General features: G+C 29.9%; 1 protein-coding gene across 13 annotated transcripts in view; it reads left to right on the top strand.

Annotated features, from left to right (window-relative positions):
* Positions 1 to 13,480, top strand: part of LOC134712165 (dedicator of cytokinesis protein 9-like) — a 69,181-nt gene that overhangs the window by 43,532 nt on the left and 12,169 nt on the right. For 6 of the 13 annotated variants that reach the window (XM_063573425.1, XM_063573424.1, XM_063573420.1 and 3 more), the window contains 11 exons: positions 372 to 509; positions 800 to 982; positions 1,283 to 1,396; positions 1,761 to 1,814; positions 6,487 to 6,702; positions 7,796 to 7,853; positions 9,654 to 9,668; positions 11,064 to 11,173; positions 11,699 to 11,821; positions 12,302 to 12,412; positions 12,884 to 13,030. In XM_063573425.1, the coding sequence (XP_063429495.1) occupies positions 372 to 509; positions 800 to 982; positions 1,283 to 1,396; positions 1,761 to 1,814; positions 6,487 to 6,702; positions 7,796 to 7,853; positions 9,654 to 9,668; positions 11,064 to 11,173; positions 11,699 to 11,821; positions 12,302 to 12,412; positions 12,884 to 13,030 (1,269 nt within the window). Of the gene's footprint in view, positions 1 to 371; positions 510 to 799; positions 983 to 1,282; positions 1,397 to 1,760; positions 1,815 to 2,533; positions 2,552 to 3,884; positions 3,924 to 6,486; positions 6,703 to 7,795; positions 7,854 to 9,653; positions 9,669 to 11,063; positions 11,174 to 11,698; positions 11,822 to 12,301; positions 12,413 to 12,883; positions 13,031 to 13,480 lie in introns of all 13 variants that reach the window. The other 7 variants (XM_063573422.1, XM_063573430.1, XM_063573431.1 and 4 more) reach the window with 5 other exon arrangements.

Below are 13,480 nucleotides of genomic sequence, written 5' to 3'. Positions count from 1 at the left end.
GACAAGGCAAGATAACATAAGAATTTTGTTTTTGCTTTAAAAGTTAATAGGTTTTATAAAACTATTCATTATTGAAGAATTTAAGACACAATTAAGATGATCTGTAAAGGTATGGTCCTTATACATATATATGCAAAGATAGATCTTATTTCTACACTGATCCAAAGAAAATCTATCATGAACATGTTACTAAAATGGACCATCCTTAGGAATTCTGTATTTTGAAAAATCACTGCTTCTTTTTTCAGCTAGTATTGAGAATATATTTCACTTCTGGTAAAAAGCTTAATATTATTAACTGGTCATATGTCATAATGATTTCTGTGTTTGCCAAACCAACAAACAATGATTGATAAATTTTACTTTTGCAGAAAAATTTAGAGTACAAAGATGGTGACAACAGCTTGATGCAGAGAGTATTTGATCTCCACCTCTACTTCTTACAGCATAGCCAGTCAGAAACATTACAGAAACATGTCTTTGCTGCACTCAGGCAGTTCATCAGAAAGGTACATTGTCATTTGTAAAAAAAACTTGTCTGTAGGACATTAGACATGACAAAGGATTACTTGTTGTTGTTTTTGTGTTGCAGCATGTGAATTATCAATGGTTTTACAGACTTTTTTCAATGAAATTGATAGCTATAAATATTCCCTAAAAACAAATGTATGAAACTTTTATGGTAAAATAAAAACATTAACATCAAATTCTTCAATTTTTAATATTGTCGTAATTGTTTACCTGTACTTGTTGAGATAACGATCCAAGATTGATAGACAGAAAATAATTATACTTTCAGTTTGAGAACGTTTTGTACCGTGGTAATGCCAAACTTTGTGGAGACCTGTGTTATGAAATACTCCGTAGCTGTAACTCCAAGCTTTACTCCACAAGGAAGGAGGCTTGTGCTTTACTCTATTTACTGATGAGACAGAACTTTGAACATACTAAAAAGAAAAGTGTTATAAGAGTACATTTACAGGTAAGAAATAGAGCATATTTATTCAAGGAAAGCATTAGACCTATTTATCTGTTGCTTTTCTCTAACATTTTACTTTTCTAACAGAAGAATATTTTAGTTTGATGGTACCAACTGCACTAAGGTCTAATATTTATAAAAATAGAAAGAAGGAAAATACCTCAACAAGGAACAGTTACAGTATATCTATAATAAAGTATTATACATAATTCCTTATGATACATTTTTTCAGTTAGCTAACTAAATTAAGTGCTTATTCTTCTATATGGGGATCTGATATTTTTTTTATCTTTTTCTGTGCAGGTTATTATATCTGTGAATAAACTGATTGGTAATGTTGTTGGTCTAAGTAATTCACATCTGCAAGAGAGTTTGGCTATGATAAACAGTTATGCTTCCAGTGATAGACAAATGCAGGTAAATATCTATTATGTTCTTGTCATATGTGTGGTTTTCATATCTGAATGGTTTAACTCTCCTTTAAAGATGCTATTTTCTTAAAGTGACTCTAATAGTTTGTTCCATTTTATGGAATAAAAATATTTTATTTCATAGATCTCAGATAATATTTTGAAAAGAATGATGGTAATCAGGAGTTGAGTCATTTGCCTTGTGAGTTAATTGTTCTTTTTAGTAAAAATTAAGAATTTAACATGAGGAAATAAGGAATTTCAAATATTTCATGCCATAAATGTATAAATCCATTTTTATATTGTTTACATTTTATTTGTTTCCCACAACATCTAAAAATAGTATTGATAAGAGAAGATTACAATTTTAGATGTTTGGACCATTTGTTGAATTTATGTCAGGAGTTGCTAGAAATCGTCGGGAGGTATCAACAGATTTTAAATTGTTTAATTTTCATTATGGTATCTGTGAATGACCTTATTATGTAAAATTATATATGATTGGTTTGCAAAGCTTCAATATTAAGTTCTGATATCACTCTGATTTATTTGTATATATTTATTTTGAATGCATTTTACATATTTTTACTTCTGAAACAATCCTGTTATTTCTTCTTTTTTTCTCTCTCCTTATTTTTCTTCCATTTCTGCAAAGTGGATTGGGGCTAATGTGTTGTATAAACAAGTAGATGAATTGTAGTTAATAGATATAGGAAGATGTGGTGTGAGTGCCAATGAGACAACTCTCCATCCAAATAACAATTTAAACCATTATAGGTCAATTTACGGCCTTCAACACAGAGTCATTAATTGAATAGGTAAGACTAGGGAGTAATTGGTACAAATAAAGTTTATGGTCCTTTGAGAACTGCCAATTTTGGTAAATATACCTCGCGCTATGATTTTTTACCTGGTTTATCAGTCTGTGAATCATCTTGTCTGAAATCAGAACAGAAATTTCACAAATAAAGACGTGCATGAGAAAAGATTTCAAATTGCCATCTTCAGATGCTATATAGCAAAGGAATGCTATGACATTACAAATTATATACTTCAAAGTAAGAAGTTATAAGTTGTTCTTTTTTTCCTAGGTATGTGTGACTTAGTCTAGAACTTTCTAGTATTATCTAATTGTTGTTTTCAGAGGCGTAATAAACAAAAGGTAGAGAAAGCGTCACACAGTTATATCATTGGCTCAGGGCTTCATATAGCTAGATTTATTAACAGTGAAACCTTAATGAACCAAACCCCAAAACTTACCATACTTTACACATATTTATATTGCACTGGATTCAAAAGAATTTTGTTGACATATATCATAGAAGACCCAATTTTCAAATTTTGGTGCCTCTTTTAGTACTCCATTTATTAGGAAGTTACTACCTATCAGTCTTTCTAGATCCCTTAATTTTTTTTTTCATTATTAGGTTTCAGATAGATTTCACTGTAGAATTAGACCAAAGATGCTTTTAAAAGTAATAATCAAGAAAAGGCATCTATACCAAACTTCAAGAAACTTATTTAATCATATTGAAGTATTTAAAATTTGCTTGATTTATTATCCTCTTTGGCAATGTTTCACAAATTGAGAAACATTTGTATTTGCAGTGTAAGGTTGATAGTAAATTTGCTTTAAGAGTATTTGCTTTCAGATGTGCTGTGCATTTTATCAGCCAATAAATAAATCATTAAAAATGGGGAGGTAACTCTATATTTATAATCTACAGACACAACTTGTGTTTTGCAAGAACAAATCTCTTGGACTTCATGCTGAACGGAGGGTAGGATATATACAGCTTACTCTCAGTATTATACATGTATACTGGGTTTTGGGGCATGAAAATTTAGAATTATTTTGGATTTTTGGTTTTCAGTTGAAACAAAAAACAAGAATGGTAAAATGAATATTTTTGACTTTTTGATTGGAGTTTTTATGTCCCAGAAATGCATGCCATCTTTCCAGGTTTTTAACCATACAGATATCAAATTTATCATTACAAAATTAACTTAGGCAATATATCTTCTTACGGAGTTGTCTAATGAACAACAAAACAAGTGCATGCATTTTATTATTACAATATTCCCTAATTTTAATACTGTCAAATATTCATATTGCTTGTACTTTTCTAAAAATACATTTCATATATTTGCTTGTACCTTTTTCTGATATGCATAATACATTTCATATTTTTAATATGCATAATAGATACGCCTCACATTTTATTATGCATAATACATATCATATTTTTGTTATGCATAATACACCTCATATTTTTATTATGCATAATACACCTTATATTTTTATTATGCATAATACACCTTATATTTTTATTATGCATATACACCATATTTTTATTATGCATATACACCTCATATTTTTCTTTTTCCTCATATCTTTTTCTGTTGATATAAAATTACCAAAATGTAAGTGTACTACTAACCAATCATAAATGTACAATACCAGCATGTCATATTATACTGTATAATTTTATCAGATCGACAGAAAATCAAAGAAAAAGAAAGTTAAAAGTGAGGTAAAGTGCATGAATTGACCTCAACCCAATATCTAAGCATTGCACTAAACAATTAACACAAACAAAAGTTTCTTCACTTTTCATTTAATATCACAATTATCTAAAATAACGGAAAAAGTTATTTTTAAGTGTTTGTTTTCTTGCTTAGGCTAAATTCTTTTTAAAAATAATCATTGCCAATTTTCAGTCACTTATTATAATCTAATGTGTCTTCAAGAATTTTTATAGGCACAAATACTTCTTGTCTGACCTATCAGAAGATGTATGATATATTTTTGAAGCAGTGGTAACAGCTTTATCAATTGCTAATTCCTTTATCTGTAGCTCTGTCACCTGAATAAATCAGAATATTTATAAAGATTATTTAGAATGATCTTGTGAGCCACTCATTGAACCTGAATTTGATCTTATATCAGTGCTGTAGTTGCAAAAGCAAAGTTTTATTAGACCTTGTCAGCCTCTTATTGACATCCGACATGACCTCATTTCAGTGCTTTCTTTGCAAAATAAAATGTTTTTTTGACCTTGTCATTGTTACCTGATCATAATCTGATTTCAATGCTTTGATGACCAAGTTAAAAGTTTTTGGGATGTATTCTTTGACTGAGATCTTAAGTCATAGTAACAATTTTTCGTAGTTCACCAGTATTTCATATGCTTCTTTATTTTAATTAGTATACAAGTCCTCTAATAATGTCATCTAGTCTTTACTACATTTTCAATTTTAAGTGGCCATGTGAAGGTGTCTGAATTAGATCTTTTCATAAGTGATAAGTCAGCCATAGTCACCTGAACTTTGATTTCAGTGCTATAATTTCATTGTATTCAAATTAGGTTTTTTTTGTAATCATACATGGTAGGTCACCATTTTTTGGTATTCTTGTTTATTTCACTTTTTAAACATACTTACATGCAAATGTTTTACTGAGGTTTACTTTAAAAAAAAATGTATTCCTTGTACAAAGTATAGGTTCACTAAAGTACAAAATGATATGATATTGCCTTGACCTAATTGTCATGCTTCAGTAGCTAGTAGATGAGTAAAGTTTTATGGATTTTATCCGGGAAGTGTTAAAGACATTTCAAACATATTTGGTATTTGCACCAGTGAACTATGACACAGCCTTGACCTTTTCTCATTTTGTAATATTATTTGAATTGACATGATTAAAAAATAGATGCATAGGGTAAATGGATCAGTTTGATCCTGTCATGGTAATTTTCTCTTTAAACATTCTCCTTTTCATATCAAGTATATGGTAGCAGGCGACACTGTTTGTGTGTTTGATTTGTATATTTTTCTACATATCTTTAACAACTTTAAAGAATCTACAGGAAGTACTTACTTGCAGTTCGATAGTTTTCTGATAATAAAGGAATCAAATTCATTTCAACATATTTCAGAAAATTACCTAAATTTGAATTGCTGTTGCATGGAATTAAGCCATTGTTAATTATAAAACTATTAAATCCAGCATGTTGCAGTTAAAGAATTAGACATGAATTACTAATGATTTCAAAATTGTAAACCTTAAATTTGAGATTTTGAATTTTTGTGTTCAAACAAATTTGTCTTTATATAAAACTAAATTTTGGGAAATTTTGAACTAATGCCTGTTAAGAGGAGAAAGTGATTATTTTCACAAAGTTGACATAGCAGAAAGATAGCTTCAACAAGTCAGCAATTCTAAATAGAAACAGAATAAAATGTTAAATGTTATAGACAAAAACTATTGCATATGATGAAGTCTGCCTAGTAAATAGTACAGTAGATAATTATTACTTTAATTGTTTCTAACAGCTTTAAAAAAAAAATTAACATGTTTTTGTTGTTGTTGGTAGAAGTATTTAGCAAAAAGCATTGTCAAATAAGTGGTTGCCTATCAAATTATTGTATGTCTGCAAATTAATTTGATACTTATAAACCTTTGTAAAAAGTAACTTAACCAAGTCAATTGGAATTAAGAGTAATATTTCTATAACTTATCTAATAATTTGAATGCAGATAAATATTCAACTGTGACTAAACAACACAACAATTCATTGATGCAGTGGCAAAACTTGAATATATACTATAAATTTTTATAATGTTTCATAATTTTATAAATTCATCTCAGAGATGAGATTGAATAAAAATTGAAAAATAATGCATGCATTCTGATTTTAAATGTAAGCAGTTACCATTTACTTGGTATATCCAGGTAGTTTATTTTATGGATAAAATTGCTTTGCATAACAATAAATATTGTTGAAGATAAATTGTTCTATACACACTTAATTGTATTTTATTAAACAAAAACATATCTGCTTTTCATGTTTTAACTTGTAATGTCTGTATTTGTGTTTCATACATTCCTATATCTGTTTCTCTTATTGTGAAAAACCAAACTTTTTACCTTGATTGTTTTGAAAACTGCATGTAACATTCAAATATAGTAAGTGTGCTATTTAATAATAAATGTGTCAGATATTTTGCATTTTTGTATTCAGAACTATTACTGTTTTAAAGCTTACAAGAGATTTTTTCAAAGTATAAACAACACTTTGTAACCTTTATTTATAGAAAAGTGGATTTCCAGCAGAGGTGAAAGATTTAACTAAAAAAATAAGAACTGTGTTAATGGCCACAGCTCAGATGAAGGAACATGAAAAAGATCCAGAAATGTTGATAGATTTACAGTATAGCTTGGCAAAATCCTACGACAGCACTCCAGAATTACGTAAAACATGGCTGGACTCTATGGCAAAAATACACTTAAAACATGGCAATTATTCAGAAGTAAGTGCAATATGTAATTAAAAAGGCTGTAAAATAAATGTATGATGAATATATTGTAACATAACAGTAATCAGTTGTAAATTCTCATTTGTTTTACTGCAAAATGGTCATTACATTTAAAAAGAAGAAAAAGAGGGTTTTTTAAAGTAGTATATTTTCATTTATTGTTGTAAGATATGCTGCTGAAGGTTGTGGTTCTCTCTGGGTATTCAAACTTCCTCTGCAAATAAAAATGACCACCATGGATTAGCCAATCTCTGGGTATTCAAACTTCCTCTGCAAATAAAAATGACCACCATGGATTAGTCAATCTCTGGGTATTAAAACTTCCTCTGCAAATAAAAATGACCACCATGGATTAGCCAATCTCTGGGTATTCAAACTTCCTCTGCAAATAAAAATGACCACCATGGATTAGCCAATCTCTGGGTATTCAAACTTCCTCTGCAAATAAAAATGACCACCATGGATTAGCCAATCTCTGGGTATTAAAACTTCCTCTGCAAATAAAAATGACCACCATGGATTAGCCAATCTCTGGGTATTCAAACTTCCTCTGCAAATAAAAATGACCACCATGGATTAGCCAATCTCTGGGTATTCAAACTTCCTCTGCAAATAAAAACGACCACCATGGATTAGTCAATCTCTGGGTATTCAAACTTCCTCTGCAAATAAAAATGACCACCATGGATTAGTCAATCTCTGGGTATTCAAACTTCCTCTGCAAATAAAAATGACCACCATGGATTAGTCAATCTCTGGGTATTCAAACTTCCTCTGCAAATAAAAATGACCACCATGGATTAGCCAATCTCTGGGTATTCAAACTTCCTCTGCAAATAAAAATGACCACCATGGATGAGCCAATAGGGCTGAAACTTCCAAAAAGAATGCTTTTACTGAACAAATGATTTTACTGTAAGTCTTAATAACATAGAAAAAGTGTAAAAATGTACATAAAAATGTTAGCTGTGAGTGCCAGATATCCTAGAAAGTTGTATTTTTAGTTAACTTGTACTGCACAATTATACTGAATAAACAGCATTTCAAACCAGACAGAACACATTATAATTATTGTTATGTTTTTCAGGAAGCACATTGTTTTATTCATATAGCAGCATTAATAGCAGAATATTTAAAGAGAAGAGGTAAAACTTTAATCAATCTTTTAATTATCAATAAGAATTGTTCTACAAAAAAAACCATTTTGACTTCAACAAAGGGCACAAAAAAATTACCAACTTTCTTGGAGTATCTATTCTTATATAGGAAAAATAATCATCATTGTGTCTGTTTCTTTGTCTGAACATGATTTTGACTGATAGCCTTACAATAGTGTGAAAATTGGATTTCAGAGATATTTTATAGGAAAATCACATTCAAGAGAATATAGATTGAAAAAAGTCCCACACTAGACTTTAGAGGATTTTTTTAATCTAGGAATGTATATAATGTATATTGTAAATTTTCCACCTATGTTAGTATTGAAAAACTACAGCTTAACCATAAGGGTTTAAATACGAATGGTTTACAGGTCAATTTTACTTAATTTTACTTACATGCTAATTAAAACAACACAGCAGAGTTAGGGAGATATAAGTGACACTTTAATAAAATAAATTATTATTATTATATATAATACAAACATGCTTCTTAAATTGAAATAATTTAAAAAAAAAATTGGTGGATATTTTATCTAGATGATTATGAAGGTATGTTTAATCAACTTGATAAATATATGAAACTCAGGCATATATAAATTCTTTCAATCTTTACCTGTCTGCAAAAACTAAGTATTATAAATATTTTCTACCTAGAAAACCTTTGTAAAAATCTTAGATAGGGCTTGATTATAATCAAATGCAGTTGAAGTTGTCCCTGAAGCTCTTAATATGCTTTGAAATGCTGCATGTAAGCATGCTCTATATTTCCATTGCTCTGTAAAGGAAAATGTTTCACTAATTTACTGGGTCCATTTTTCTCTGTACATAAACATCTATTGAAATATTTTTGTTGGCATTCAAAGAAAAAGGTACCATATAAAATGTTGGCATTCAAGGGAGACACCCTTTTGGGAATGTTGTATACAAAAAAGTGTCACTCCACCCTTCATGCATGAATTATTTGAATGAAGTATTAACTTAACTAAAGGTACTGATATATGCAGTTTAAAGTATTGGAGGGGTATATTTTTCTAGATAGTTAAATATTTGAAATTTGAGGCTTGAGAAACACAAATTTTGTAGCTATGATACAAAGTAATAAAATAAAATTTGTTTGACATATTTAATAGTACTGGGATAAAGATTTGTACAAAATGGTTATGATCCTCTTTTTATGCAAAAACTTTGAGATAACAAAATATTTATGCACAATCATCTTTTTATGCAGTAACATGCATATTAAGTTGTATACCTGCAAAATTCCAAAGCAAGAAGCTTCTTCTCGTAAAGTGTTTTTTTTTCAATTGTATTTTTTTTCTTTACTTTAGCTATAAAAAGTATATGAATTATACAAATCTTGTAAAATATGTCATATGCAAGCCACATACATACCTGTCAACTTTTCAAAATGCCCATGGGGGTTTTGCGTGCAAGAAGGCTGTCATAAGTCATGAAAAACCTTCAAAGGGGCCTGCAAATACATTTTAATGTTTTTTTTTTGGCTTCTGCATACTTCTATAAGCAGAAAGACATTGTAAAACTAATTGTTTTATTGAAATTGTGGACAAAATTGCTCTTAAAAAATTCAATTTGGGAGCCTCCATGGGGGAAATCCCCATCAAATAGTGACAGTTGGCAGGTATGCACATACAAATTCAACTAAAAATTACATCAGGTAGGTTTGTGATTTAAAGGTTGAAAACCAAATACCAAAAAACCTTTTAAAGCATTTGGTTACCAGACTGCTTATCACTATGAAATACAGGACTAATAATTTTACTGCAGGAAAGTTAAAGTCCAGTAAGTTGGCATGTTATCTGTTATCATGTTGTAATGTTTTTGTATTTTAGTAAATTTTACCTTCATTAAACTTTTTGACTTGTTGTTGTTAATTGATTTGTTTGTACATATTTTGTCATCACCAATTATTTGTTTAAGTTTTTTTGTTTTCGCTTGAATGTTTCATGGAGGTCAGCATGATGTCATACATTTGTCTAAGTTTCATCTTTGTTCACCTTGTACAATGTATTTTGTAAGATTGTGTCACCAGTAAATTGACTTCAGTTATAGTCATCCTTATTTTTTGTTCACCTTTTGCATCTATGTTTTTTATGTCTGTGGTTGTTTTTATGTCCTATTTATGGGCATTATGTTTTCTGGTCTGTTTGTCAGTTTGTTTGTTTGTTCATCCATTCGTTTGTTTTTTCATCCGTCTGGCCTGCCTCAGGTTAAAGTTTTTGGTCGAGATAGATTTGATGAAGTTGAAGTCCAATCAACTTGAACCTTAGTTAACATGTTCCCTATGATATTTTCTTTCTAATTTCAATGCCAAATTAGATATTTTACTCCATTTTCACGTTCCACTGAACATAGAAAATGATAGTGTGGATGGGGCATTCATGTTCTCGGGACATGTTCTTGTTGTGTATGAGTTGTCATTTTGGAGACGGTTGATTTACATTTTTATGGATTTTTATACAGTACCGGTACATTAGGCTTCATTTTGCAAATTTGTTTAGGAGCTGGTCATCATCTACTAGTATTTGTTTTTAGCTGTTAAACATTAATAGATAATTTTGTATTTTTTGTTCTTTTTGCTTCTGCTTGGATTTTTTTTATATACTGGGTGGTAATTTATGTTATAAAAGTTATAAAGGATATGAAATGAAAGGTCATATGAAAGTGATCATCTACATGAAATAAAAACATTGGGAAACAGTGTCTGATGTTGAGAGGAATAACACATATAATTACTGCTAATCATCTTGAAGGTGTCTATAAATGAAATTGAGAATGGAAATGGGGAATGTGTCAAAGAGACAACACCCCGACCATAGAACAAACAACAGCCGAAGGCCACCAACTGGTCTTTAATGTAGCAAGAAATTCCCTCACCCGGAGGTGTGATAAAGCCTACAATAAACTTCTTTGCAATGTTGTAGATTGATACAATGTACCGGTACTATTTTTTTATTGTTTAAATTTTTTAGTTTAGTTTATGCCTCACTTTTATACATTGCAACTATTTTTTTTGTTAGTCTTGACAATGTCATAAAAATATTTGATCTACAATTAAAACTTATTAAAACAATTGGAAAGTGACTACAAGAGAAACTATGAATTTAGAACTTATTACTGTTAAATATATTTATTTCATTTCTACAAGTATTAACTACTATTGTGTTATATAAACAGGATGTTTCCCTCAAGGTTGTGCTGCCTTCAAACTAATATCTCCCAATGTAGAGAAGGAGGAGAGTGGCATTAAAGATGATTCAGGGATGCAGGATGTTCAGTATACAGAGGTATGCACAATGACAAGGGGCCAATTCAGCCATTTTAAAAAGGGGGTTCTCAACCCAGGAAAAAGAGGGGTTTCCAACTATATGTCCCCATTCAAATGCATTGATCGGCCAATAAATCTGGATCTGCCAATGATGACAATTATTTTAAGAGGTGGAAAAAAATGATTCATTTTCAGTTACATAAACATTTATTTTTATAGACTTATTTTTTTCACTTCCATAATGAATTAAGGACATTTGTGATCTACTATTGTCTTGATTGCCTTTGGTTTACTATTTCTCTTCTTATTAGTCTTATTTATTTAATGACACCTCCAGATAGATCATGAATTGTGTGTAAGGTAATTTAAAGGCATTTGCAACAAAACACAAGTATCCTAAGACAGTTTCCAAACAACTGAAAGATAAAATATTTAAGAATTGCAATTTTTTTTTATCAACAATGAGTAAGTTATGAATATTTCCATGTGCTATGAATATATAGATACATAGATAATAATTGTTATTTTTCTTATTTCCATTCAGGAGACAATGGTAGAATATTTAGAGAAGGCTTCAAGATCTTTAGAGTTTGCAGAGAGATATGAGATGTTAGGAGAAATCTACAAATTAGTTATACCTATCTATGAATTTAATAGGGATTATGAGGTATGTTCTATGTAGAAATATAGTAATAGTAGAAGTATGGTATACATATTTTTAATATCTTATGCTCAGAATTCAAGAGGAGGATAACATATTCAGGATTATCACAGAAGTTTTAAGTTCATTTGTCGTATGTGTGTGTTTTTTAACCAGTATTTAGTAGGATAATAATTTATATAAATGATTCGAAAATAAATATAAAACCAACTGTGATTGATTAAGCTTCCACAGTTATTGGCTGACATATATTAAAGTTGATGAGAAATATTTATGCACATGGAAAGTATTTGGAAACATATCTTACAAACACATGAGGATTATTTTTTCCGCATGAAATGGAAGACATACACACTGATTTAAGCATCTTGTCAAGAGTTTTTAATTTACAAGTTTAGCATATTAATCTTAAGATAAAATACTGACTACTGACCTATTTTGTCACAGTGTAGAAATTAGAATTTATTGTAAGTCTTTGTTTTACAGAGACTATCCTCCTGCTACACTAGTTTATCCCAAGCCTATACCAAGGCAGGCGAGGTTGTACAATCTGGAAAAAGATTACTTGGCAAATACTTCAGAGTGGGATTTTATGGGGTAAGTACATTAACTTTTATTTTTAAATTCTATTGGTAAATGCAATGTGTAGTGGATTATCAATTTATGTCTTTAAATTGAGAAAGGAAATGGGGAATGTGTCAAAGTGACAACAACCCGACCATAGAGCAGACAACAGCCGAAGGCCACCAATAGGTCTTCAATTTAGCAAGAAACTCCCGCACCCTTAGGCGTCCTTCAGCTGGCCCCTAAAAAAATATGTATGCATGTATGACCTAGTTTAAATGATAATTGCAATTTTATACCTGGATCTCTTAACCTAATGTAGAGTGTTTTATTCTATGAGTGCCAATTTATATAGTATATAGTAAAATATCCAGGTTTTGCAGAGATTACATCATGCTATAAAGGTTCTTTCATTTTAAAAAAATATGTAAGTAATGAATAAATGTATGTTTCCCCAACAAAGAGTTAACATAGATATGATTTAGTTATTACTATACTTTGTAGTCATACTTTGATGATGAAGACCAAAAAGAATATATTTACAAAGAACCAAAAGTCACCAGTTTACCAGAGATATGTGAAAGAATTAGTAATATCTATGGTGAAAAGTATGGCAAAGAAATTATAAAACTTATTCAGGATTCCAAAAAGGTAATTAATGTGCAGTTTTAAAGATTAAAAAATCATGATTTATACACAAAAAAAGCAAAACTGCTGTTTTCTGTTAACCTTAGATAGATAAAAACACAAATATTTTGATACAGAATACAGAAAATTTTCCTATTTGATAGATTTTTTTTGTGCTGAAGGACTACTTTGATACACAATGTATTCATGACTCTACTCTTTAAATTATTTTTATGTGACGGAAATAAGTTAATTATAAAATGATAACTGTAGATTCATAGGTAGATTAACTGTACACTGTCATTTTGGAAGGGGCCTCAGTGGCCAAGTGGTCCACATTTCAGTGCATTACTTTTCCAAAATAAATAGATACCACCTGACTTTTAATAACAAAATAAATGTAAAAACAATGTGGAAAAGAGTACTATAAAAATGCGGAAACCTAGGAATTTAAATGGGGAAATGTAAAATGCC

The sequence above is a fragment of the Mytilus trossulus genome, chromosome 3 (genome assembly GCF_036588685.1).
Source record: "Mytilus trossulus isolate FHL-02 chromosome 3, PNRI_Mtr1.1.1.hap1, whole genome shotgun sequence".
Taxonomy (NCBI): domain Eukaryota; kingdom Metazoa; phylum Mollusca; class Bivalvia; order Mytilida; family Mytilidae; genus Mytilus; species Mytilus trossulus.
The sequence above is the reverse complement of the archived record's forward strand: the minus strand, read 5'-3'. Positions and strand labels throughout refer to the sequence as shown.